This window comes from Filicampus tigris, chromosome 20 (assembly GCF_054856515.1).
Source record: "Filicampus tigris isolate MCC_2025a chromosome 20, RoL_Ftig_1.0, whole genome shotgun sequence".
Taxonomy (NCBI): Eukaryota; Metazoa; Chordata; class Actinopteri; order Syngnathiformes; family Syngnathidae; genus Filicampus; species Filicampus tigris.
In genome coordinates, this window is record NC_141236.1 from 2265095 (window position 1) to 2292507 (window position 27413).

The 27413-nt window shown below is 40.4% G+C and overlaps 1 protein-coding gene across 3 annotated transcripts; it reads right to left on the minus strand.

Annotated features, from left to right (window-relative positions):
• Positions 1–1949: 1949 nt before the first annotated feature.
• slc5a6a (solute carrier family 5 member 6a) lies at positions 1950–27398 on the minus strand. Of its 3 annotated transcripts, XM_086018920.1 has the most exons (18): positions 26837–26917; positions 16002–16086; positions 12928–13145; positions 12618–12839; positions 11966–12031; positions 11331–11382; positions 10320–10387; positions 9668–9822; positions 7751–7891; positions 7540–7669; positions 7355–7443; positions 6936–7048; positions 6768–6835; positions 4473–4559; positions 4205–4389; positions 4032–4135; positions 2989–3110; positions 1950–2360 (listed from the first exon to the last, which is right to left on the minus strand). In XM_086018920.1, the coding sequence occupies exons 3-18, from the start codon at positions 13051–13053 to the stop codon at positions 2166–2168; spliced, it is 1923 nt and encodes a 640-aa protein (XP_085875046.1). In that variant the 5' UTR covers positions 13054–13145; positions 16002–16086; positions 26837–26917; the 3' UTR covers positions 1950–2165. The 3 variants fall into 3 exon arrangements, with proteins under 3 accessions (XP_085875046.1, XP_085875047.1, XP_085875045.1); XM_086018921.1 differs by lacking the exons at positions 16002–16086; positions 26837–26917 and adding an exon at positions 27240–27398; XM_086018919.1 differs by lacking the exon at positions 16002–16086 and having other exon boundaries at positions 26837–27094.
• Between the last annotated feature and the right edge of the window lie 15 nt (positions 27399–27413).

The following is a 27413-nucleotide window of genomic DNA, read 5'->3' on the forward strand; positions in this document are numbered from 1 at the left end:
CTATGTCCCAATATTTATGGGCCAAACTTTATCAGCGTAGCTCGGTGGTGGTCATTTAGGTCACACACTTATAAGTCAAATTCAATCATATTTTCATATCGATACCTCTCGAGAAGGTTTTACTGCAGCGAGCCGAATGCCGAACGGTGAAATCTGGCAACTGTAACAAACTATTGATTAATAAATGACTGATTAAAGTGACGAATAATTTGATAAGAATGCATTCATCTAATATCAAGTCGAAAAACAATCTACTGAACATCTGTGTAACTTTTCTACACAGCAAGTTTAAAATACTCTGACAATTCATTGGCACATTCTCTGAGAAAGGCTTTTTAACTGCATTAATAGACAGAAATCCATAATCACGAATGGAATAGGAAATTCTCCCATTGTCAAACAACGTCTTCGGTAGGCACGTCCGTCATATACGTCATCCTTTCAGCTGACCACATCAACACTTAGTGTTTAATTAGAAATCGTGGAACGTGCACTAGTCCAAACATGGCATTAATATAGTGTTTGTGGAATATGAGTTAACCCATTATGGATGGGAGTGCATAACCGTCTTTCGACTCTTAAAGCCTGGAGAGCATTTACGTCATTTTCTTTTTTTTTAATCCAATTTTTGTTCTCTTAAAACGCCCAGGGGTTTTTACAGGTTTTTTAAGGGTAATTCCAAAGACCACCTTCTGTTTTGGGGAGCTGTTGAGCCAGGCTCTTTGGGCTTTAATGGGTTAAGCAGTAAAATCCACCCGTTTTTGTGCATCTCAGGCCATTTTGTCACTTTCTGTCGACTGAAAATGCTTCAGAAACAGGTGAGCCATGATTGGTTGTTACCTGAGCCCTGAGCAACTGTGATGTCATTTTCAGTCGACAGAAAGTGACAAAATGGCTGCCCCCTGAGACGCACAAAAACGGGTGGATTTGAACTCATATTACATAAACGCAATATTAACCAGAATGGGACTGCATAGAACATATTCTGGTCAAGAAAATGTTGGGTTGACTTCCCCTTAAAGGACAGAGGATGGTTCCAAACAAGACAAGTGCGAGACTCCAAAGTACCTCCCAGAACACAGTTTGTAAAAAAAAAAAAAAGAAAAAAAAGAAAAGGGTTGGCTCAAGATGAAATGTATCCGTGTGATTTAACTCGGAACTTCTCTGCACTGATCTGAACATGCAGACTGACAGGTATGAAACATCGAATGACGGACATCTACATTAGCAGCTAAACGTCACTTATAGTAAACCAAGGTCATGTACGCACACACACAGAACAAGAACAAAGGCTTTGTTTTGGTTCGTCGTCTTCTACTCTCATATATTATTTCTCTTGTAGGCAGTTCTATATTCTCTAGATAAATAGAAAAAAGTGACATTTCTCTGCCTTGCTACCTGGCTGAAGTGAGTACGGCTCCTTTGGCGCTCCTTTGACTACACACAAGGACCAATCAGAAAGGGATTCCTTTCTGAGGACTGTCAACTTCTGGAAGGTGCCGCTTTAACGCTATCATTCCAGTTTTACCTGAACGAAAGGTGCACCAAAGTAAATTTGATGCTGTACTTGAACCATTTGGAGTATCGGCATAATTATGCTCTCTTTTTGAAGATAACACTTTGAATTTTTCTCCTCAACTGTCAGAATCTTTTTAAGTGCTACTGGCACTGAATTATGGAAGTTTGAATACATAAAAGAAGGCCGACCCGCGGCCTTCTATGGATTCAAACTTCCATTATGGAAGTTTGAATACATAAAAGAAGTCTGACCCACGGCCTTCTATGTAAGTTTGAATACGGCCTTCTTTTATGTATTCAAACTTCCATAATTCAGTGCCAGTAGCACTCAAAAAGATTCTGACAGTCGAGGAGAAGAATTCAAAGTGTTATCTTCAAAAAAGAGACCAAAACTATGCCGATACTCCAAATGGTTCAAGTACAGCATCAAATTTACTTTGGCGCACCTTTCGTTCAGGTCAAACTGCCGGGTGGAATGGCAAAGGGCTACTCGTCTTATTTTTCAAGAAAAAAAATACGTACCAGTTAGACAGTACTCTCCCGCGACAGTTATCGAAATTATTGCAATACCCAACCACTTCTCATTGTCTACAGAGTCACGAGCTCTTTAGGAAAAGTTAAGTGACTGGGTGAAGGGAAGACGCGTTTTAGAGGGCCGTTTCCTCGACGCAGTGAGCGGTCAGCTTGAACGACGGCAGAGCCGCCCGGCATTCCTCGTCTTCCGTCTGCACGCCGTCGCTCTCCATTTCTTTATCCTCGGTGACCGTGTCCTCCTTGCAGTAAGCGGCTCCGTTTGCACCTTTCTTGGCCCTCTCATAAGGCTGCGCGTTGACTTCGGTGGGCTGGTCAACAGAGACACCACGACTTAAAACAGGAAAGGAAAAAGGCATCCCCAGGCCAAATGTATGTGGCTTTTCTTTTTTTTTTTTTACTTAGAACTTGAACTTGGAAAAAAAACTCCTTTGGATAAATATTTACACACCTCTGTTCATGGGAGAAAACCCCACAGTGGTCACAGAAATTGAATCTGACAGAACATCAAGCTGCTTACAGACGGTCTTATAGCCTTTGCCTTTAACATGCTTGCCTATAATTTTCTTTCTAATCTCCTGAGACAATCGCTTCGCTTCCTCTGGTCCATGCTTAGTGTGGTACACACCATGTCCACAAAACAGCACAGCGAGAATTTGATCACCCTTGAACTAGGCCGAGTGACTGAAGTCTTGTTTTGAAGACACCTGTGATGCTGATTAGAGGACACAGCTTGGTTGAACATGATCTTTTCTAGGGGTACCATCATTTTTGTCCAGGCCTGTTTTTTTTGGTAACAATAATTCTACTGAACCATAACTCAAAAGCAATGTCTGATTTTCAGTGGTTAATTCAAGTAACAGGCCTACCAAGAATGTTGCCCAAGGGTGTACCTACAGATGACATTATCCGTACAAAAGAACCTAGTGGCATGGTCACCTTTTGCGCTAGAGGAGTAACGCAGCAAAGTTTCTCCTTGTAGCGTTGAGGCAGAAAGAAAAGCAGATTCCCCAAGACTGGGTACACAGTCCCTGGGGTCAGTTGCTTCTCCTTCATTGGTCCTAAAATTGGCAGATTTAGAGTTAATTTAGACATGGGGAAAAAAATGGACGAAAATAAATGAGTCTGACAAATCACTTAATGATGAGCCCCAAAATAATTAGAAGTACAGCTTCTCTGTTTTTTTATGAATCCTTATAGTAATTAGGTGTTAAAAGATTTTTGATCATCACTGATACTTTTCAGCACTGTACGGTAGTAGCCAACCTTTTTTCCCATAAGGACACTTTTCAGGTAAAGACTTATTGTGTCATAGAAACCAAAATGCCTAAAAATACAATTTTCCATTACACTGATGTAGTTGTTGTAACGTTGATGTGAAGCTGACTTATTGATTCAACCACTACTAGTGATTGACACATTTCAACTTTTGTGTCTCAAATTAAATCGCTAATCATTTTTGACCGTTACTTTATATATGTCCAAATCCTTGGAATTTCAGCCTTTCAACAGTAAATATGCTCTGATTTGGATGGAAATGAAACTTTTTTTTAAAGTTAATTGTTGATTAATCAACAAAATAATCAACTGATTCATCAATTAGCATGAATTAATACAATTGTTTAAAAAAACCCCACAAAAAAACCCAATCCTGTTCAGGGCACCAGGTTGCCCCTAAAATGGTGGCATTTTTCTTCAAAAATTAGAAGAAAATTAGAGGAAGTAGATTTTTCAACCAGTAACGTGCGTGACCCATAAATTTGCAGTTTTTTTTTCTTCTTTGTTACTGGAATATCCTTGATTATTCCTGATCGGTCCAACCACCAACAATGATTGTCACATTTCAATTGTTGGGTCTTGAGCTGAATGATTGTGTTGCTCTCATCATAACTTAACTGCACTTACAGTGCTAGCAGTTTCACAAGAACATAAAAACATAATACAATGAAGCTGTGAAGCAACTTTACATAACGTCTACTTACCTGTAAGCAGGCTGACGAGCAGTCCCACGATAACCACAGTGGTAGAGTTGTGAGCACTGTACCACATGTAGGACAATGAATAGAGTGCGTCTACACCTGTTGGCCTGAGAGGTGAAATAAGTCACAAGGGGCGCCACGCAAGAAGGGAACATACAATTGATATATGACTGTACCTAGGTTTGGTTGTAGTCGCGTTGAGCAGTGAAGTCATGACTGTCGTGGTCATGTTTTCAAAAGGGGGCGGCGTGACGGTGCTGAGCGGTGACACAGTACTTGAAGCAGGCATACGCATGATAAAACTGCCAATGCCGACCCAGAAGGCCATGGCGAGGCCTGCTGCTAATCCAACCAATGCCCCCTGGGAAGGTCCCACGACAAAGAGAGAGAGTGAGAGTCTGCACTGACTGTGACATCGTGGCCGTCGGAAAAATGCACACGTACAATGGAGTTTGCCCATGGGAAGAACATTCCCAGGCAAAATAGGCCCAGCAGGGGTCCACCCACCATCCCAAAGATGCTTAAGGCCGCCTGAGGGTGGAGAAGGACAAACATGGACATGGTCATCTGTACAGATTTTTTTTTTGTGTGCTCCACACTTCAGCCCAATTTTTTATCAATAATACAGTGAAAATGAGAGGAGTAAGTGTTTACTTTGCAAGTTGACTTACAGTGTCCGCCCTTACATTTTACAATTGCCCCTAAAATCTCAGGCTAGAGACCATTGTGCTCCTAGTTCAAAAGTTAGTCTGGAGCACTGTTGATGACTAAGTAGCAGCTCCTTACCAGTTTTTAATGAATTTGCTTGAACCTAAACTAACACTCACATACTGTTTTGTTCAAAATAATTGCAGTTCAAAATGATTAACCCATTAAGGACTAAAGCGCCTGTCCCAACAGCTCCCCAAAACCTAAGGTCGCCTTTGGAATTACCCTTGAAAACCTGAAGATTTCCCAGAAATCCAACACTTACAAAATGATTAATATCTCAGCCCCTGTAGCAGACAGAAACATAATTCCAAAAGAATTAAAGATCTTAAACATGTGGCTTTCACACAGGCAGAATTCATTATTATTTACTGTTTAAATTGATGATGTAAAAATAATGTGTCAGTGCAAGAGAAGCACCATTTTCATTTTTTTTTTTAAATCGAGTGGTAATTACCATCCTCTATTCTATTACAAAGACGTCTATATCGTCATTGTCTACAAACCATATCATATCACGTTCCACTGGTTCCACTGGTCGTGCGCGTCGTCAATATATCACTGCCGTTACTTATCAGAGCTCCCGGCGATCGACGGCGTCCGCCATTAGCCTACCTACAGCTCGAAAAAATTCCACGACATCCTCGGCGGTCTCGCGCCACCCTCACATGTATATTCTGATGCATTAAATTGGCTAAGAGACGGAGAATTGGATTAAAAAAAGACACCAAAAGACACCGACGTATCCGCTCTCCCGGCTTTAAAGGTAGAATGACGCAACAGCGCTCCCGGCTTTAGTGGTAGAAACGCGGTTATGCGCTCCCGTCCTTAATGGGTTAATCGGAGCAATCACTGGTTTTGGTAGGACTTTATATTACTACATGGCAAATCATTTACCAGTGTTGTGTAAGAGCCGTTGACAAACAACAGAACCAAAATTCATGCTCCAACAAAGTAGGGATGTTCAATACTACTTTTTTTTGGAGTAATCACTAGGGATCTCACAATATCGGCAATATCGTGATATCGCGATACTAAAATTGACACAATATATCGTTGTTGTCATGTCAGATATCAATAGCAGCAAATCTGTTGAAAAGCCAAAGTTTTCCATTTTATGCAGTTCCAGCACCCTCTGGTGGTTAGTTTATTAGTGGAGTTGAATTTGTTGCCACCGACTGTATGTTTATCGCCAGTAGGACTCCATAACTGACCAAGCCTATTTCTTCGGAAATGCTGTTATTATGCACAAAACCAGAATATTGTGATAATCTTTTTTAAAATAGGGGCTTTTTTTTTTTTACATTCTGAGCTTTTTATATATCGCCAACCTCTCCACAATATTGTGATAATTATCGTATCGTGAGGTTCCTATCGTGATATTATTGTATTGTGACATTTGGATATCGTGACATCCCTAGTATTTACTCTTAGGTACTCACCAATACTAAGTAATCGTTACTTCTAATACTTACAATTTCATGTAACGCAAGGACAAAAAAATTGTGAACAATGACCTTTTTTTCTGACGCAGATGATGATTCGCAAATGTGTCAAACTGCCGCCGTGTAGCGCCAACTATTTCTGAGGAAGCCTTAATGTCAGATTTTTTACTTTTTGGGGGCCTTAGGTATCGGTGGCTGGAATCGGCAGCCTCCACAAGCCCCGATACCTTTAATTAAGGCTAGTATCGGTACTTGATATTGGTTCTCGCCCATCCCTTTTCCTGAGTGTGCGTGTAATTGAAAAATGTATTAAAAGGGGCATGTTCAAAATAGTAGTGTGGAGTTCAATTAGTGAAGTAATTCATTTTGTGAAAAATGTACTTGCAAGTTGGTCCACTGAATTTAACAGAGATGTGCAGCCGTTTTCAACTAAATATCAGTGTACTCCTTCAAATGGATGCTGACTCTTAAAGATGAAAAGAACTGTACTGAAATTTAAAGTTTGTCGATGACGGTACCTTAGGGCTAGATTGATTAAATAAAAATCTAATCATTATGATCATGACGATGTGAAAAGCTTTGTTACCTGCAACACAGATCCCATTATAGAGGCGAGGTAGGCCATGGCCAGGCAGACCAAGCCATAGGCCAGCGCTGTGGGAGACACAACAACAAATCATTATTGATTTAAAAAAAAAAAAAAACACACATGCACACAATTCTCCTTGTAGACACACAAAACAGGCCAAATTACCAAGTCCTTTGGATAACAATGTGGCTTTAGATTCAGTCATATTGGGGAAATGAGGTTTAATTAGGTCCTCCATGGTTACTGTTGCCAGGGAGTTGAAGGCTGAAGAGATGGTGCTTCAGGAGAGAACAAAACGGCAATATTCTTAAGATCAGTCTTTTAAATGTCCGTCTTTTTCTTTTACCTATCTAGGGTGATGAAACCATTATCCCCGTTTTTCCAGTCTTCCCTTTGACCATAATTCAAATCAAGGAGACAGGCACAACATCACCAGCATCAAATAGGAAGCCTCGTTTTAATATGTAAATCTAAATTCTGCATGGATAGTAAAACCCCAGCAAATCAAACTGTCTCAAACTCAAATGAAGGAAATCACAAATCAATTTAAAATAGTACTAGCACTATTTTCCTGAGTTGTTTACCTGAGCGCTCCGCTGAAGAGACAGGCCACAAACAGGCCTGCAAGGCCAGGCAGATCCTTGAATACATCCATCACAAAGTATAACACCATCTGCCAAGAAGACACAACACGAGGATGCATTTTTAATCGGCAGTTATGGCTTTTCCATCCACTGATATGATCAACCGTAACGTGATTAATGTTTACCTGATCGTTTGTTTTGACATAGCCCTTATCGAGAGGGCTGTCCTCTCCATAGCGAGCGAACATAACCAGCCCCATCAGGCAACCTAAACACAGGACGATCTGCTGGCATGGGAAAACAACATAGCACGACCTAGAATGGGCAAAAATGTTTGCAAACATCAATAGAAAGTTGTATGCTATCAAAATAAAAGTGCACTGACTGAACACTCACATAATAGCCTCTTTCTCCGTGCGGGAACTGAGGTATCTCTGGACTTGGGCCTGGTTGACACCATATAAAGCCAGCATCAGGAAGATTCCACCGACACCCAATGTCCAGAAAGTGTGGCGCTCCAAAGGATCTGGGTTTAGGCTACAACGAGTTTAAATGTCAGGCTGCATAAAAGTCACCTCCTAAACGTAGTGTTGGTGAATATGTAAATATTCAAAGATGAATTATGACTCACTTATGTTCACTTTTTAAAGGCAAAAACTCTGATATGTCTTGCAAATGCTCCCAGTAATACAAACCCCGATTCCAATCAAGTTTGGAAGTTGGATAAAATGTGAATAAAAACACTGTTCCTGCACTTTTCTTGAAATAATTTTCCAAGACCTTTCCGGGACTTTTTCATCTGCTACAGTACGAGTCAAGTTACCACAACATACGCTAATAAATTCAACCACCAAGCTTTGGAGTAATGTCCTCTTCCATAATTGTACCTTATGTTTCGTACATTTAATCAGATTGCTTCAATGTTACCAAAAAACATACCAAATTAGCAAAAAAAAAACAACCTAAAAAAAACCAACCACTCCCTCAAAGCTGCGAATCGATTCTCATCTTTCACGCCAAAAGAATCATTCAAAAGAATATCGCCACGACACTAATACAAAATCTCACTTTGATTCTGACATTTAAATGACTTTCATTGCGAACTAAATCAAGACGATGGAATACAGCTGATTGACTAATGAGCTGCTGATGGGTCGGCGAGAGTACCAAAGCCCATGCTAGCACCCCTGGCACTGCCACAGATAGGTTGACTAGCCCAGGGGCAAAACACTAGCTAAAAGCGGCATGAAAAGTCGGAGCTCTGCTCTCTGTGCACATACACGGTATTTTAATAGGGCTGAATTCCCAATGAAGTTGTTCTCATTCACATATCTTCTTTTTCTGCTGTCGGACAATGGGGCAAGTTTCAAATACTGAGTGACCTGCGGCCCAATAAGACTACCTGTTACCCGTCGCTATTTCAAAGCCGTCGTCATGGTTGCTGCGGATACTGAAACCAGAGATGTATTTCATTACAGAGCGCACAGCCAAAAGTCACAGCACGCCCATTACAGCTCTCTGTCACTTAACAAAGGAGAACCTCGCACTCGATACAGTATACAGCGCTACAGCAATACTCTTGAACTGAAAAGTCGCCGGTTTTGGTAGTTCTTTGGGGAAAGTTAATCCTTACTTGGGTCTGTAAATAAGGTAACAAAGTCATGGAAACACTGGGCAGCAGAACTGCTCTAAGGGCAATTTGGTTGGTAGCATCACATGGGGCACTGTACCAGCTAGAAGCAGAGATCAAGCAGAAAAGCACTACATAGACGTAACCCAAACATCCACCCCTTTTTGTCCATCTCTGGGGGGCGGCCATTTTGTCACTTCTGTTGACTGTAAATGACATCACAGTTGCTCAGTGCTCGGGTAACGACCACACGACGATCACAGCTCACCTGTTTTCTCAAGCAGAGCCATGATTGGTCGTTAGCTGAGCCCGGAGCATCTGTGATGTCATTTTCAGTCGACAGAATGGCTGCCCCTGAGATGGCTAAAAACGGGTGGATTTTGCTGATAAACGTAATCAGAATGCTCTGCTTCAACTAGCGGGCCTGCTGGGAACACATTCTTGAAAAAAATGTGTTTGGGTTGACTTCCCCTTTAAATATCTCATCTTTGTTTCAATTCAACATAGGTTGAAAATGCTTTGCAAATCATTGCATTCTGTTTCTATTTACATTTTACACATCCTAGCTTCAATGGAATTGAGGTTTGCACAAGTCAGTCAACCGTATCATGTAATGCAAAGTAAAAATGCAAACCGGATGCATATCGTAATGTGTCAAGAGATTTTCGGTAGTGTTTACTCACTCAAGTCCTGCGATGCGGCTGCCGTTGACTGCTTTCCTCCAGACCTCTGCAATCCCCCCTGCCTGATGTGCGCCTACAATGATAACCGCCAGCTGCCCTGCAAACATTACTACTGTCTGGAAGACATCGGTCCACATCACCGCCTTTAGGCCACCCTGAAAGACACAATCAAACAAGATTAGAACACCACGGGATGCACTTTATAATCCAGTAATGACTAATTAATCATCAATAACGCTAATAAAATATATTTTATCCTGGAACGAGCATGATGCTAGAGCACAAGCTTACATCTTGTTAAAATTTGGGTTTGACCGACAATTTGAGGAATAATCAGCTCAGGTCGAGGATTTAACCAACTGTGTTTTGTTTCGTTCTGTTGGCTTAATGTGACACTTGCTTGAAAGAATGCAAGAAGACAGACAGACTGGGACAAGAGAAAAACAACATTCCCTAGAATTTATGATGAAAATTAATATGAGGTTTTGGAAGATGGCGACCCAATGTACACATGCTTACACACTCAAACTACAGGACATTCTGTAACATGCACATTCTGGAAGAAACTCAAGTATGGAAAGTAATAGAAATAGTGGTAATTAATGAAGCAGGGACAAAAGGAGAAACTGTCGCCACTGAATTCCTGACTCACCAGAGAGGTATAGAGTGTGCATACAAGTCCCATGGCAAGCACTGCTCCCCATAAGTCAAAACCAGTGACTGTAAGCAAATACAGCAACATTATTACCACTGCATTGACATGTTCAGTCATTTTTTCCCTGTTCAATGCTTATGAAATAATTTTTAGACAAACAAAGCATTTTACAAAACCAAGGACAGCAAGGAAACATGTCAAATACATAAAGCACATATACACAGTCAAAGGCTTTACGTTTGAAAACTCAGATCGTTATTCAGATTGCCCCAAAAAAACGGAGCCCACTGCACGTAATACAAGGAAAGTAACCAGCTGCGCTCATAAATTCATAAGAGCAATGTGCGTTCTGCATCCCATCATCTTAAAATGGATTACCTAAATCAGAATCTTACGTCGAATTGCAGCCAAAGGTACTTTGTACAATCCTGGTGGATTAATATGCCTAATGCTTCGAGTCTATGTTGTTGTTGTTAACCTTTCGGCTTTTCCCCTCAGGGGTCGCCACAGCGAATCAAGTGCACGCACGATTCGCATCATTGATTTGGCAAAGCATTTTACGCCGGATGCCCTTCCTGACGCAACCCTATTAGCAAGGCACACACACAGACACCATCACTGAGCGGGAAACGCTGCCCGCACACAACTCGGGCATGTGGCTTCGAGTCTATGTGATCATGGTCAAATCAATTTATATTTTCATTATCCATTCATGATTTTATTGATTTGTATTTATTTACCAGTATTTCGCTTTCATTTCAAGTCATTTCAAGTCATGAGACATGACGTTGACCTCCAGTGTGTCTTATCGTACCCCAGCTATTTTGGAGAGCACACTACGACAAGTGAAGCTTTATCATCTGCACTTCTTAGCTTACAAATACGATTTGATCGACCTAACATACCTGTCAAAACAAGAAACGTGACCTTTGCTATAAATTACGGCTCTTTGTCTAAAGGCAGTGGTTACATACAACAACAAGAAAACTTTTATTTTTTTTATCTTACCTGCATTAAGTGCCAAGGCTGGAGCGTAAAGGACCACACCCATGTAAATGACCTAAAGATGCATGGTAAACACGTTAGCACATAAAGCTAAACCATATTCACCATATTGCTTCACTTTTGAGGAAACATGGCATGCTTGGTTCGATCTGAGTACAAAATCATTACATTGCTCAACGGCCTATCTGATTTTCAAACGCAGAAGAATAGGCTAATTCAAATCTAAGAAGTTGACAAATACATATTTTGTTGCCATTACACATTATTTTAAAATTTGCTTGAAGTATGAATAGTTTTCTTATTTAATGACTAACTGATGCTGAATTAACATGAAGCAGCAATAAAACAATAGTCAAATAATTTACAAGGCAATAATAACAACAACTTGAATAGCTGATTAGGAAACCTGATAATCCCAAAAAATTGGATGGATGTAAAATGTAAATAAAAACAGTATTCTCTGATTCTAGAGTTAGAGTTAACTGTGCAGCTACCAGTACTCAAAATGGAATATGATAGCTAGTATAACTTATTAACTCAAATTAAAGTCTTAAAGTTCCGATTTTAAGATTTAAAAGACATCACAAAAACAACTACCAGTACTTATGATAGAAATATGAATCCAAAATTGAAGATACCATCTGAAAGATGAAGGTCACAGTCCCACATATGCGGACTGTCTTGTTAAAGCGCAGCTCCAGATACTGTTAAGAGAAAGTGAGAAAACAAAAAACAAAAAACAAAGAAAAATGCTTATTACATATAATCTCAGAGTAATTTATGGGATAACCAGACAATGTTTTGGGTCACAGCAGAAAATGACGAATAAGAATCCTTGAATTTGAGGAGAGAGGGAAAAAACAACTTTCTGCACAGTCATTCAGTATTGCCTATGTTTTTGCTTATTTTTACCATGTCAAGGATAAGACTGCTAGGACGACAGATAAGAAGTCTGACCTCTGAGATTATCACAAGAAAAACACAGGGAAAATGGCATTAGCACATCAGGTGATAAGTCTATCAGTGTGTATTCTACTTTTTATTTTCCTCACTACAATTTGCTATTCATAAAAAATGAAATACTGTTTAATACTTTAATAAAAACAGTAGGCAGTTCTCTCAAATACATACTTTCACAAACTTTATACAGTACTTAGAAGGCTACCTATATAGAAACAAAAGGAAAACTGTTTACCTTTTTCAACAAAATCAATTTTGTTTAAAAAAAAAAAAACCCCTTCTTCTAGTTTCCATCTCCAAATATATGGTTATGTTTCGAGCCCTGTATACCTCATATGCGCTGGAAAGCCGCAGCCTGTAGAAGACTGGTATGAAAACATGAGCTGGGATGAGGAGCCCCAAGAAGTACGAGCAGCCCAGGAACCAGTACTGTGTCCCGAACGTGTAGACTTCAGACGGTGCGCCCAGAATTGCCACAGCGGACTGGAAAGTGGCGAGCAGTGACAGGGATACAGGAAGCCAGCTCATTGAGCGGTCAGCCATCAGGAATTCCTGAAGTAAATAAAATGGTTTGGAAATTAGACTAACAGCTCAGGTTGGGCTAAACTTAAAAAAAAAATAAAAATAAAAAAAAGACCACCTGTGTTGTACGCTGGCGTCCACCAGAGAAGGCATAATACAAGCCGATACCAGCTGAGGCCACCAACAACAAGGCAAAGATGACATAGTCCGCCGTTGTGAAGTGCATTAGGACTACTCCCCCCATGATGACTCTGGAGGTAGGCTAGATTTGGCGAGTCTGGGGTGATGAAGAGGCCTTTGTGGGCGATCACAATGTTAAAGACGGTACATCACCCACTGTGATACCCAGAGAGATGGAGGGAAAGAAGCAAGACAACCAATGGATGAGTGGTAACTCTCTCACTGAGACCTGAGGCAAGAGAGTGGTTAAAGTGGCCATAACATCTAAAACGTCAATGCGGATTTGTTACATAACAGGCCAAATCAACTAACACACAAACACACGCGCACAAAAAACCTTCTCTGCTCTCGACTTAGGAACCAGGCCAGACAAAGATGCATGATTTTGAGAGGAAAAAACCCAGAAGTGCTATCTTGTAAAAGTGAAAGGCAAGTGTTAGCACAGATTAGCCTTAGCAGTGTTGTGACTGTTAGCTTCTGCTAGCCAGAGTTTTAAAACTACTTTTAAGCAGACGTTTGCCAGATGTTCGCCAACAGTTTTTAATAGTCACTGACAGTTCTTCTTGTCGCAAGTGTCGTGCGACAAGAAAAAAACTAAACTGTTGGCAAACGTCAGGCAAACGTTTATGACCTTGAACGAACCCTGTATTCGCTACCTTCGCAAACACTTGTAAACGTTGATCGGCATTCATCTTAAGAGGATTTAAGACGTATTAACCCTTCAGTGTTAGTTTAAAAAAATTTTAATAGTCAAAATTCGGGAGTTGCACACAATCAGTGTGGGAGATCACCCCCCCCACCCCCAAAAATAAAAACGTTAAGGGTGTGCACACAATGGCAATTTATAGTGTTTAGTTACCAGAGCTGGGCAGTCAGTCCGTGGGCCGGACCGGTCGGAAATTCCGGCCCGGCCGGATGCCCGTCTTTGGGGCGAGGGGTGGCGGTTGACAAATTTTAAAAAATGGCTGGACTAAACATGGCCGGAAGTGGATTTTAGTCGAGCCCACTAATCGGCCCTCATGCGTTTGACGTCGTCGCGAGATGGCCAAATTTCATCTCAGCCTACTCAGTGAAAGGCTTCTTTTTAGGCTTCTTTCGACTTCTTTCGGCTTCTTTCGACTCCCGCATCGGCGCGAGCGACAACTGCCGCATTGATTCATGTGACCGATGCATTGTGCTGTTGTCAGGAATTGTTGCTGCTCTGATCGGTCCATTATGTCACATGTTGCGATGACATACAGTTTCCCACACGGAGAGGAGGAGAGAGAGGATGCAGCATGCAGCTTGTTTCTGCTGCAAAGCAAACTAGTTTGGCAATAAAATTAAATGCATCGTCTAGTCATCTCGGTCCCTTTATGGTTGTAGCAGGCACGATATCCATTGTTGTCGCTGTCCTTTTGAAGCGACGCCCCCCGACTTGCCCCCCGACTTGGAACTCAACTGTTTCAAAACAATTTGTGTCCGGGAGTATATTAAGCTGCGTGCAGCACTCAAGGATGACGCTGGCACATCAAGGTGGAGTTCATGCACTTCTTCTGGCGTCTTTCCTACTTCTGGAAATACGCCGTAGCAAACCTGCTGTGTATAGTTGTTTGCTGGTATGCTTTTTTTATTTTGAAGGTCATGAACGAAGGGAAGTGTGGAAAATAAATAAGTAACTTGTTGAATGCGACTTCTGGCCGTCTGTTGGACCCAAATAACTATACAATACGACAAAACCAACCCCGGGGCTCACAATGGAAGCAAGCACACGCAGTTGGGTAAGTAGTAAAGTACTAGTGGCGCATTTTGAAGCGTGTCCATAGCGGGTTGAAATTGTAAATTGGGGGCCAGGGGGCGGAACGGGGCCGGGGCTGATAATTTTTATGAATAAGGGCCAGAGGTCGAGGTCGGAATGGTACCCAGGTCAAGGGTGGAGGGTCTCGGCCGGACTGGCAAAAAAGGGTCAAGTGCCCAGCTCTGTTAGTTACTAATACTCACCATTAATGGATAAAGTAGTTATGAGAGTTGCAAATTTTAAAATGTAAACACCTTGACTGCAAAGTAAAAACAACAATAAAAAAGATATGATATTTTTCAATGAATAATATAATGATAACAATAATAGTGTTAGTAAGCTAAAGGAATGATAGTACTGTAAATGGAAGCTGCATCTATGTCACGCCCTGTAGTCACACTTACTCTGAACAGCAAAATATTATAACAAAGCAGGAAACTGGAAATCAAGACCCGTGTGATCCCTTCTCAACAATATTGTTTTTTTTCCCCTCATTTTGGACACATTTAAACAAACAAAACCCAATCCCTCATTGTGTTTTTGTAAAAATCAAACCTCATCCTTGTACAGATTTCCTAGCGTGGAAACGCAACATGGAGAATTGCTTTTATAGATGCATGGGGTGTGAGTCTCAAATATTAACATTTATGCTGTCCTCACACATTGAAAAAAACAATATTATTGAGAAAGGACGTCAGATGCCAGTAAATTCACATGGTCTACTGGCACCTCCCATCCCCTGCTGGTATTACGCGCACAGGCAGGCACGGGTGTCAATGGGACATCACCCTGAGGGAGGGGGGGCATCCACCGCACTAAAAAAACCTCTGAAAAACTCAAACTGGTGGCCATTGTTAAAGTGGCTCACTGTTCGACTGACCTTGTGATAATTATGCCCCTTTGTCACTGCCCATTAAAATTGTGTTTTTCAGGGGTGACTGTTAGGGTTGCCAACTCCCGGAAAAATAAATAAGGGACACCTCATCGACAAAGACGACTGACCAGACTGCCTTCAACCTTCCTTGTATGCTTTTTTCTTTTTTTTGTGGGTGAAACAACTATTTAAACCTGAGTTGGCAGCACAGTGTTAAAGTGGTTAGCGCGTTCGTTCTCCCCGTGCCTGCGTGGGTTCCCTCCGGGTACTCCGGTTTCCTCTCACATTCCCAAAACATGCACGGTAGGTTGATTGAACGCTCTAAATTGTCCCTAGGTTGTTCGTTCAGTGTGTGCGTCACCTGTTGCCCGTAGACAGCTGGGATAGGCTCCAGCATGCGACCCTCTTGAGGATAAGTGGATCAGATAATGGATGGATGGATTAACCTGAGTTGAATAAGATGAGTATTTTTGAATGATATGAACACATGAAAAAAATATTATCCAGAAATGTACTTTAACACAAACTAACAAAAATAAATCTCTCAAACAATTCCTGTTGAACTGAAAACTGTCATGTGTCATCTTCCAAACCGCTTATCCTGTACAGGGTCGCAGGGAGGCGCTGGAGCCTATCCCAGCTGGGAACCGACCCCACGCTGCCCGCACACAACTCAGGCGTGTGTACCACTACACCATCAGTGACTCAACTTAAAACCGTATAAATTAATATAAAACAATAAATAATAAGCAGAACATTCATAACTTATGAACAGCTCAATGCCGCATTATGTGGAAACAGACAATTTTTTCCATTTATATTTCTTCTGATATCTTGCTGCAGCGAGGAGCGGTTTGACTTTGACTACTGCAGAGTAAAACGCTCAGCAAGACATGTCATAGTTGAGGCTCACAATGAGCTCACCTTTAATCATTTCAGCAGAACTGTGTGTGTATTCTTTATCTATTATTCAATCAATGTTTTACTTTTATGTATTATCTATCTATTTAACGTACTTGTCAATCAGTTCTACTTATTTATTCCACCCCAAAATTATTATGTTTGTCCATACAATGCTGACATTCATTGCACATTTCCATATTAACCTTGATCAAAGGGTTAAAAAAAAAAAAAAAATCATTCTTGACATACCTTATCTACCTCTGGCGTTACCTCATGGAAAGCAAATTTGTCGAGGGTTCTCCTAGTTTTGTTGTGCCTTTTATTCAAGCAAGCAACAGTACCTCGAGCAATAAGATAAGCGGATTCTATATCGTCATATTCGTGTTTGAATGTCCTGTCAGCTCATTGGTCACAGAGCAGGGGAGGTTCTCGGAACGTTACCGTAAATTGTCATATAAAGGGAACTGTTGTTCATTAATTCCATCGACATTTTACGAACTATTTTGGACCCTCGCGATGTTACGGGACAAAGTGTGTCAACTCGATACGGGACGCGTGCTTACATTTCAAAATACAGGTACGGGACGATTCTGTTTTTCAAGGGATGGTTGGCAACCGTAGTCACTGTACTCTGTGAAAAACTGACCTGTACCGAATAGGGAGTTAAAGTCAACCCACAAATTTGCTAGCTTCTAAGGTAGTATCAGATCAGGTCGTATCAGGATTCCATACTAGTATATCAACGTCAGAGACTTTTGCAGCTGTTGTGTCGCTGTCCGACTTTGTACAACAGACACTGGTGCTGACATCACCACTCATTAAATTATCCGTTTCTGGGAAGCTACATCAGCTGTGTGAATGCACACACAGACATGGCAAAGACGCACTTCTATGAGTTCTATTTGAACAACAAAGGCAAAACAAAGCCAAATTGACTGTTTTGTCTTGGATGTCCCAATTTTGTGAAATGTAATTGACTACAGCCAGCTCATTTATCTGGCCTGGGACTGGCACTGAAGATGCTGTGGGTTTTTGTTTGTATTTTTTTAAGCCCATTGTTTGAAAAAACAAAATCAAGAAAAACTGTATGAAGACAAGACAAACATGTCCCATGTCTCCAACTATTAGAGCCCTACCGATATAGATATTGTGAGGCTGATACTGATCACAAAATGTGGCAGATAAAAATATATTGATAACAGATTAATTGGACGATGAATTAAAAACTAAATAATGCATAAAATAACTCCTTTGGTCATCCATATCTCTTTATACATACATTTTCCCTTAAAACATATAATGACAATTTTCCATCATCTTTTTAGCATTTGTTCATATGGTTCAAAATGCATATTTTGTAGAGAACACAATAAAATGAATTTGAAAATAAATAAAAAAAAGAACTATCTAGTGCTCAGAAAAAGTTCCAATTAAAATGTGTAGTTGTACAACTTCTTTTCAAGAAATACAGTGAAGTGCAAAGAATTAAATTGAATACAACAGTGCTTAAAGTAACATTTAAGAATAGGTACCATTCAACCATAGTTTTAGCAACACAAGTTTCTTGTTCTAGGTCAGGGGTCGGCTACCCGCGGCTCTTTCATCCTTCTGTTGCGGTTCTGCGTGCCTTGGGAAAATAAATTCTAAGTGTCCTCTTGAAGTACAGTACAGTACAATTTTATTTATATAGTGCATTTCATAACAGCTAGAGTGCATGTTATTTGTCTCCAAGACGTGTACAGTGGTTCCTCTACTTAAGAATGTCTCTAAATGTGACATTTTCAAGTTATGAAACGCCTCAACTGTAAAATATTGCCTCTTGTTACGAAAGAAATTTCAAGATACGAAAGGTAAAAATACAGTATGGGCTGCCACTCGCAGCTCCGCAGTTTCCTGAACGTAACATACTCATAGCTGCTCTGCCATTGGCTAGCCTAGCATCTTCCTGGCATCCCATTGGCTAAGAGGGACCTCTACCGTATCTGTCTATGTGTGCAGATAGACCGGTAGATAGATATAGATGTGATAGATATGTCTATGCAGCGTCCTCGTCATTCGCCCCTCGGGCCATGAGGAGTTCTGATAGTTTGACGTGAATTCGAAACGAGGAAAAGAAAAGGAGAAAATCTTTTTTTTTTTTGTTCATACAAACGAAGCAAGAGATAATAGAAAAGTGTGAAAAGGGGATGCGTTTGGTTGATCGCCAAAGAATATGACCGTAATGTATCGAAAGTCGCCACGTTATTAAATCAGTTCTTTACAAAACGCCAGGCAAAAACCACTTCTGAGAGAGAACATGAACCAAAGAGGGCAAAAAGCGATGAGGACAGCAATTAAAACGTAAACGACCATCATTTTTATTCTGTACTCTATTCTTTGTTTTTTTACATTATGCACAACTCTCATTTATTGTGCAATAATCTAATTGTAACATGTATGTGTTACATGTTTTGATGCATTTTTATGCTTTATAAAACATTTATGTCTGAATATTGGGGGGCATGGAACGTATTAGGGCATTTACATGGAAAACACGTCTCTACTTACAAAATTTTCTACTAAAGAAATTTCTTCCAGAACCAATTAATTTCATAAGTAGAGGTGCCACTGTATTATGTCTTCTTATTAAGTCAAAGTTTTTGGCCCCTTTCATATGTGGTCCTACAGTGGATACCTATCGGATTTTTTGCAATGCAACCGCAGTCTGAACCGCCAGGTTAAATATATCCGACATTGACGTCGTCCGAGCCCAAAATGAGCTCTACATGGGCAGCGGGGAGATCGAATCTACAAAGTTGTTTTGGGTAACAGTATTGACTTTATTATTAGTATTAGTATAGTATAGTTATGACGTGATGTCATCGTTAGTGATGTCTCCATGAAATGAGATATGAAAGCGTCGCCTCATAATTTCCCCCAAATCCTGTGTTTATTTCTACCGGCTACCTAATCGCTTGAATGCCCCGACACGCTGAACCACATTTACTTACGCAAAAACATGTCGGGTGTGACGTCGTCTCTTCTGCGCAGGCGGGCCACTTTGACGACGCATGTGTTCATGCAGCAGACAAGACAGAGGTCGCATTTTTAATGTACCGATAATATGAACGCTTACACAAAATAATAGGATTTTTTTGGATTTTTTAGGGGGGAGGGAGCAATTCTCTCTCTTGGTGCTCAGCATGTTTACAGAGGCCGAGGCAGAGGCGTGTGGAACAAGATGCGTGATACTTAATGCCACGTTTAACCGACAAGTAAAATACAAAACGTTTAATAAATCGTAGACGGTTAAATGGTTAAACGACTAGTCGCGCACATCCCTAGCAGCAATACAGTAGTGAGGACGGATTGATAGGCTGGCGATCTACCCACAATGCCTTTGCGATCGACCAGTCACCCCTGATTTAAACCAACGAAGAATAAGCTGTTAACTCAATGGAGCATGCTCGCGGGCCCGGCGGCCATGCCTATGCTCGCGTCCAGCGAGCGAGCAAGCACCGTAACTTTGCTCAAATAAATGACCATTCGACTCAGTACAACTCTTGCAATTAAATGATATTATGCATGATAACCCTATTAAACAGCCCCGGATTGAGCCGTGGTGTACAAGTGGAGGAGTTCTTGTCGTTGGCATGCTAGCGCTAGTTAGCCTTATCCGACACCGGCATCGCACTCAAGGTAAAATCGAGCAAGTAAAATATGAATGGACTATGGAAATAATGAGTCCGCTAAAAAGATAAAGTAGTCCTAAGACGGTTCGTCAACAATAATGTATGCAGTGCAAGAAAGTATTTGTTCACTTCATTGGATGAACATTGAATGAAGGCTATTATACAGTATGTGTGTCAACAACTGCTTTGGGGTAGGCCCCGTGCAAATAAGCATTTACAATGCACTGGTGGAGGACAAACTGCACATTACACTTAGAGGTGGGCGATATATATAGTTATCGATATCATTGCCAATCTTGCTTTCACGATGTGTAATTTTACATTATCGAGTATTAATACTGCCTCTAAAAGCATAACGACTCAAGTCAGTCGACGGCCGCAAAAATGTTGAAAATCAGTGTCATCAGCAGTGACGGCAGAGGAGGAGGAAGTGATAATCATTCGCCGAATCAGCGGGCAGGACCCGGTCACATGACTCCGTCCGCACTGCAGCGGAGCTGATTCAAACAGTGTCGAGCGGGCATCCGATTCATAGCGAGGCGCGAGTCCACGTCGTCCGTAGTCTGTAAATGGTGTGGGGTTGACAGGACTGATGTCGTTGGGAATAACATTGTTAGATGTGCCAAAACGGTCACCGTGAAGAGCAATTTTGTTGCACCACGGGCCATATGGATTACGAGGAAAACGTGGCGACCGTGCAAACACGCTAAACGAAAGCTTAAACACACACACTTAGAAAACAGTCGCTGAGTTGAACCAATAAATATAATCGCATGCACTCACGCACACACACACTCAGTACTTTAGCGAGCAAGTCAAACGTGACATCCTGGATGATGATCGGTTAACATTCAGTTTACTCGCTTGTAGTCCGCATCATTCATAACTAGCCTGTATTCCCGAGGCATGTTGTTGCACAAACTACGACGGCTTATTAGTGTGACGCCAGCATACACCCAAACATGAATAAAGTCACAGGTCTACATATCACAGCGATGAATGAGTGGGAAAATGCACTTTTCGGGAAATTGGAGTTTTGCTATGACGTTATGTTTGTCATGACGACGTCTTTTTTTTCTCTCGCTGGGTGACACTTCGTCACACGTCATATATCAAATACATTTTTTTTCTCATTCTGATTGCTGTAGTTAACACCTTTTTCTCATTCTGATTGCTCTAGTAGGTGGCGGTGGTACATCTGTACTTACTGCAGCTCAAAATGTCACATCATTATGGAATAACAGCAGAGACATTTAAATGACATAAATATTCCCAAAAATCAATGTAAGTCTACTCTATAAATATTTTTTGTTCTTTATTGTTAAATATTGTCGTAGAATATCATTGTTTTGCAGAAGCTGTATTTAGCAATTTAAAAGAGATGTTCACAAACACTGTCTATCCACAATTGGTCTGTGAAGCAAGTGCAGATTTAAAATCCTTTTTGTAGAATATCATCAAATTATCGTTAGAGTTTTTTTAAAAAATAGATTTTTTTTTTGCCCATATCGCCCACGCCTAATTACACTACATAACGATGTACACAAAAACAGTTAACTGTTATTTAAAGAAAAGGTTTAAAACAAAATCAATAATTATCAATATTGACTGATATGAAATATTTGTTTTCAAACATATCTCTCAGCCCTTCTAAGAGCATTATGTTTAAAATGGAGTTTATTTAATCTTTATATGACCAGTTTATTTCACTTTTTCATAGTTACTTGATCTCTTATTAAAGGTTAGGTATTATGTTAAAATAACCTAAATGTATTTTTCGTTGGGTCATTATTTTCAATAGTTTAAAAAAAGAAAAAAAAATCAATATACAGTGGTACCTCTACATACGAAATTAATTGGTTCTGGAAAAAATTTCTTAAGTAGAAAATTTTGTAAGTAGAGACGTGTTTTCCATGTAAATGCCCTAATCCGTTCCAAGCCCCCCTATATTCAGACATAAATGTTTTAAAAAGCATAAAAATGCATGAAAACATGTAACAAATACATGTTACGATTAGATTATTGCACGATAAATTAGAGTTGTGCATAAAAACAAAGAATAGAGTAAGGAATAAAAATGATGGTCGTTTACCTTTTAATTGCTGTCCTCATCGCTTTTTGCCCTCTTTGGTTCATGTTCTCTCTCAGAAGCGTTTTTGCCTGGCATTTTGTAAACAACTGATTTAATAACGTGGCGACTGTCGATACATTACGGTCATATTCTTTGGCGAGATCAAACAAACGTATCCCCCTTTCATACTTTTCTATTATCTCTTGCTTTGTTTGTATGGACAAAAAAACCCAGATTTTCTCCCATTTTTTTTCCTCCTTTCTAATTCACGTATAACTATCGGAAGACCTCATGGCTCAAGGGGCGAATGACGAGGACGCTGCATCTATCTATCTATCCACAAAAATAGAGAAATACGGAAGAAGTCCCTCTTAGCCAATGGGATGCCAGGAAGATGCTAGGCTAGCCAATGGCAGAGCAGCTATGAGTATGTTGCATTCACGAAACTCCGGAGCTGTGAGTAGCAGCCCATACTGCGAGTATCACCCCATACTTTTACCTTTCGTATCCTGAAATTTCTTTCGTAACTAGAGCCAATATTTTCCTGTTGAGGCGTTTCGTAACTTGAAAATTTCGTATGAAGAGACGTTCGTAAGTAGAGGTACCACTGTATATCGATATCAACCAATATGAAACACTTATATCGTGATATACTTTTCAGTCATATCGCCCAGCCCTAGTAAATGTAGTAATCTGGACAAGGGATGGGAAACGTAGTGCTTTTTGTGAAAATTGACAACGGTTCTTGTTAGGGGAATCTTTTACTTGTGTTCTTTTGTACTTTTCAGTCACTCTTCGGTTTCCAGGATGCATGCAATATGAAACTTTTTCCGTCCTAAGGAAGTTACTCATTATCGTTTAAGTGTGTTTATGTTACCCATAGTTCTGTGAATGTGTGTCTCACATTGTTAAAATGAATCCGTAACTGTGACTTGTGTGCGAAACATTACAAATCCCTGTTAGTTCCAATGATGCTAGACAAAGTGCTCATGATTTAGTACTACACCTGTATAGTTAGGGGGACCATAATTGATATTTTAATCTAGGTTGACACCTCAGTGTACAAGATGACAACCTATGCAGTTTCAAGAATTGACTACTCAAGGACAGTCTGAACAGAGAAATGTAAACTTATTTCAGATGCTATACAGTATATACAGCACATGACCATGACACACTTTGGACAGTTTTACAGAACTGTCATAGAATAATTGCAAAACTGGGCCAAAGTTATACAGTCACAACCTTTGATGAGCAGCTCTACTGTAAAGAAAAATTCTCCACTGGCAAATAGTTCATTGAATGAGCGTATTATTTAACTGTTACATTTATGGTTGATTTATGCTGCACTGTTTTTTGAGATTTTGTTTTGAGTAAAATAGTGAGATGCTGGTCAATTCCTCCACAAGAGCTCATCAAAATTCATGAATTATTTGTTAACAGAACCATTGCATGACCGTATATACCTGACACATAATGGATGAATCAATGTTTTAATATACCGTCTTTTTCTGTGTAGTAAATTCTAAGATTGTCGTTGTCTTTGTACATACAACATCGTAAATGGTTAGGTTACAAGGGGAAAAAAACCAATCTAAGATAAAAGTACCTAGTCCAGCGCTGACACACACCTTCACCCACAACTGAAATCCATCTAATTCAAAACATCACCTGACCAAACACGGAAAACAGGTTAACAGACTTTGTGTGTGCACAGTGATGAGTACGACAACTATCTGCTGATGACATGATGCTTGGAGTCCAAACTTGCTAGAACATTGTTTTGTTGTTTTAATTGGTAGCATCTTTGGACAAACGTTAAATACCATAAAGTATATCATTCACTTATACATATACGTACTATGATACATGTAAACACGAACGAAGCTTAATATTGGATATGGTCATCTTGGGTAGCTCTTGAAGATATTTTGCGTAAAACACATTACATTATAGACTTTTAATATTCCTACGGGTAATCTGTCCTGGTCTTCTGCCATAAGCCTCTGCCAGTTACCCAAATCGGAAGGAAGGAAGTATTTTACCCCGTTTTGCTTAAATGGAGAAGTTGGTTGCCCATAATCACAAATGTCAAAATTCCTCCTCGAGAAAAACAAAAAGGCTCAAATACTGAGATGTTTAAAAAATAATAAGGCAAACCCCAAACCGGAAATATACAATTTCCACATAACATTCAGTGCTTTAAAACAAAACATAAAATATCAATTAAAACTTTGGGGAAAAGATGCTTGCATTCCTGTGTAAAGGTCTGCTTTCCCAGGCAACCAATGTTCAGCCAGTCACTCCACATGCAATCGTCACATGCCGGCAACTGCAAATGGCACAGAAGGTGACTGTGAAGGTGCTACAATCTACATTTTCTACTTTTACTATACTCACTATACTGTTTGAATGGAAAACTAGAATGCATGGTCACTGCAAAACATTATTTACTTTACACTACTACTACAATTACGTGAAATTTCTTAAGAGTTTTTCGAAAGCAAGAAAGCTCCATATGCTCTAAACTGACCTAAGCCAACCAGTTCAAGTGTGCGTGTGTGTATTGGTGCAAAGTGAGCCTTGTGAGGATAAGCGGTATAGATAATGGATGGATGGATGATTGTTTTTTACACATCTAGCAGCTAACACAAGAGAGCTAAAATGCAACAGTAGTCATCTTGGTCGGACATCACTGTTCACCTACTACAGTCCCGCTATATCGCAGATTTTTCTGTAAATTATATCAAATTTTCTATCATAGAAGTCTCCATTTATAGATTTTTTTTTCTCAATTGACAAGACACACTCCCCATATTGGTAGAGGAATCAAGCCTGCTGTGACCTGTGTGAGCACACGCTCCTCCACTGTTGTGATGGAAATACTCTATATGAGCACTGATATATAATCATGAAAAAAATAGAAAATCCAATGCACATGTATGTGCGTCTCCCCACAAATCACTACAAAGAGGTCAACCAGCAGCGCAGGGTTGCTTAGCAACACAGGGACAGTGACTGTACTGTATTATCAGCTGGGGGTGGACAAGTACTTCTGAGCCTGTATTTCATGGACACTTACTCAAAGGTTGGGTACCCCTAAGTTAAAGGTTTAACTACACAAGTGTGTTTTGCTTTCTCTATATGTATTTTTTTATGGCACCACAGAAAAGTGTAATTAAGAAATAAAGACTTTGAACTGAACGCAACATAGCAGAGCTACAAAACTGGTACTGTACAAATGTCACTGTCCTTGCGGCTCAGTACAATGTGACAAAAGCAACAATAGCTCAGATAGAACGCAGTAATCTCCATGCGCAACGTCCTCATATGGTCAAATGATTGTGAATTCAAAATTGACCATGGGTTTCATATTGGCACAAGTGAACGTCTTCTTTGGAAATGGGAGCCAGTTCTGTTTGTCTGACTGTGACAAACTGCCACACATTTAAACAAAGTTGAACCCTGTACAAAGTTGACTGCATTAGACACACATCTTACGTTTCAAGATGTCGTAAAAGGTGGGCAAAATGCAGTCATCATCAATGATAATTAAGTGGTATTTAATCTATAAACGGGAAACTCTACAGCACTATGAAAGGATAATGAACAAGACATAACCAGTCACACGTTGGCATTTATGACTCCTGTTGAGACTACACTTAAAGGACAATAATCCTTGGTGGAGCCTTGTCACTTATCATTATTGTACAGAAGGGGCGATAATTCCAAACAGCAGATAGCAAGGAGGTCAGGCTCACTTACTTTCACCTCATGAAAGATTAGAGAATTTGCTTAATACATTTCAAAATACCTGACTCAAAACCAGGTGTTTACAAGCGTGTCATCATAACCTGCTATCCTAAGAAAATTTATTTTTATTTTATTTTTTACAATTAGTGTTCACTAATGCCTTTACATCATGAGTGTCAGCATTTGCAAGTGTTCACAAAGTCAACACAACTGGCGGCAAACTGCCCAATGACGTTATTTCTAAGCGACAATGGGTAAAAACTACATTCCCCAAACGACTGTACAAAACTCACTTCTTTGATCGATCAGGCATCGCAGGCTTCAGTGATGCAATTTGACTTTACATGCCTACATTGCACCGTATAGTAAGGACTTCCGCTTCCCCGTAAACAATATTGGTCGCGCTGGTATTAATACCAATCACGTGTTTTGTAACATGCCAAGTGAGTAAAGACGGATGCTACCATTGGCTAATTAATCCGCACGCGCTCGCCTTGTAGTTCATTAGGCTCCAGTATAACCGTGTAACAAACTTCATAGTCACAGACTCGCCTTTTTTTTTTAACTGACTGCATTTAATGTGACAAGTGGCGGAGAGGGGGGGGGAATGGAATCTGCAGTAAAGAAACAGCGGGCATAAAACCAATTTGACAGCGCGACAACGTGGTGCTGTCGCCTACTTTAAACTTTGCTAAGCCGCAGCGCGTGGTACTACACGAGTTAAATTCCCAGTCTTTAATTTACCAAATTTCAATGAAACTACTTTAACAATTCAATCAAGAAATGCGACTTTCTTACCTTCCTGAGCTGGTAAAATAGTGTAATACGTCAAGGTCTGGTCGGGTAGGTTAGTGCGGTCGTACGTTATTGGACCGCCCCTTCTCCTTGACGCGCTAGATGTTGCGTTCACTTCCACTTAGTAAACTAGCAATTCTCACCACTTAACGACACAAAAAATTATAACCTCTCCGTAGCCGATGGTTGGCGAGAAACTTAAAAATTACTGCACTACAATTGCCCAAGAACGACATAAATTTGCATCTTTTATGGTATTTCCAGGGTAAGGTCATTTACTAAGACGTCCGTCGTCGTCGCGAGCGATGCATTGACGGAGCAATGTCGTGACCACGGCGGAGGAACGACTAGACACGGTACAACATGGCACGGTGCACCACACATCAACTCCATCCTTTTCTCTTACCTGGACATCCATTTGGGTTCACTTTGACCCGAGCATCTTTTTCACATAACCGCCCACCTCCAGTTAACGACGTGCATTTTCCCGCAGTTGCAGGGTTGCTACATTGCAGCCCCCTCAAGCTGATGACGCATGGCTCACCAATAATCTTCTGTGACACCAGTTACTCTACATCTA

What these genes read in the sequence shown, in the direction of transcription:
- slc5a6a (XM_086018921.1), bottom strand. Translation starts at nt 13,053, where the DNA reads ATGGGGGGAGTAGTCCTAATGCACTTCACAACGGCGGACTATGTCATC. An exon ending in AGCCGCATCGCAGGACTTGA is followed by an intron (nt 7,892 to 9,667) that starts GTGAGTAAACAC and finishes AACTCGTTGTAG; the next exon opens with CCTAAACCCAGATCCTTTGG. An exon ending in ATGTCAAAACAAACGATCAG is followed by an intron (nt 7,444 to 7,539) that starts GTAAACATTAAT and finishes TCTTCTTGGCAG; the next exon opens with ATGGTGTTATACTTTGTGAT.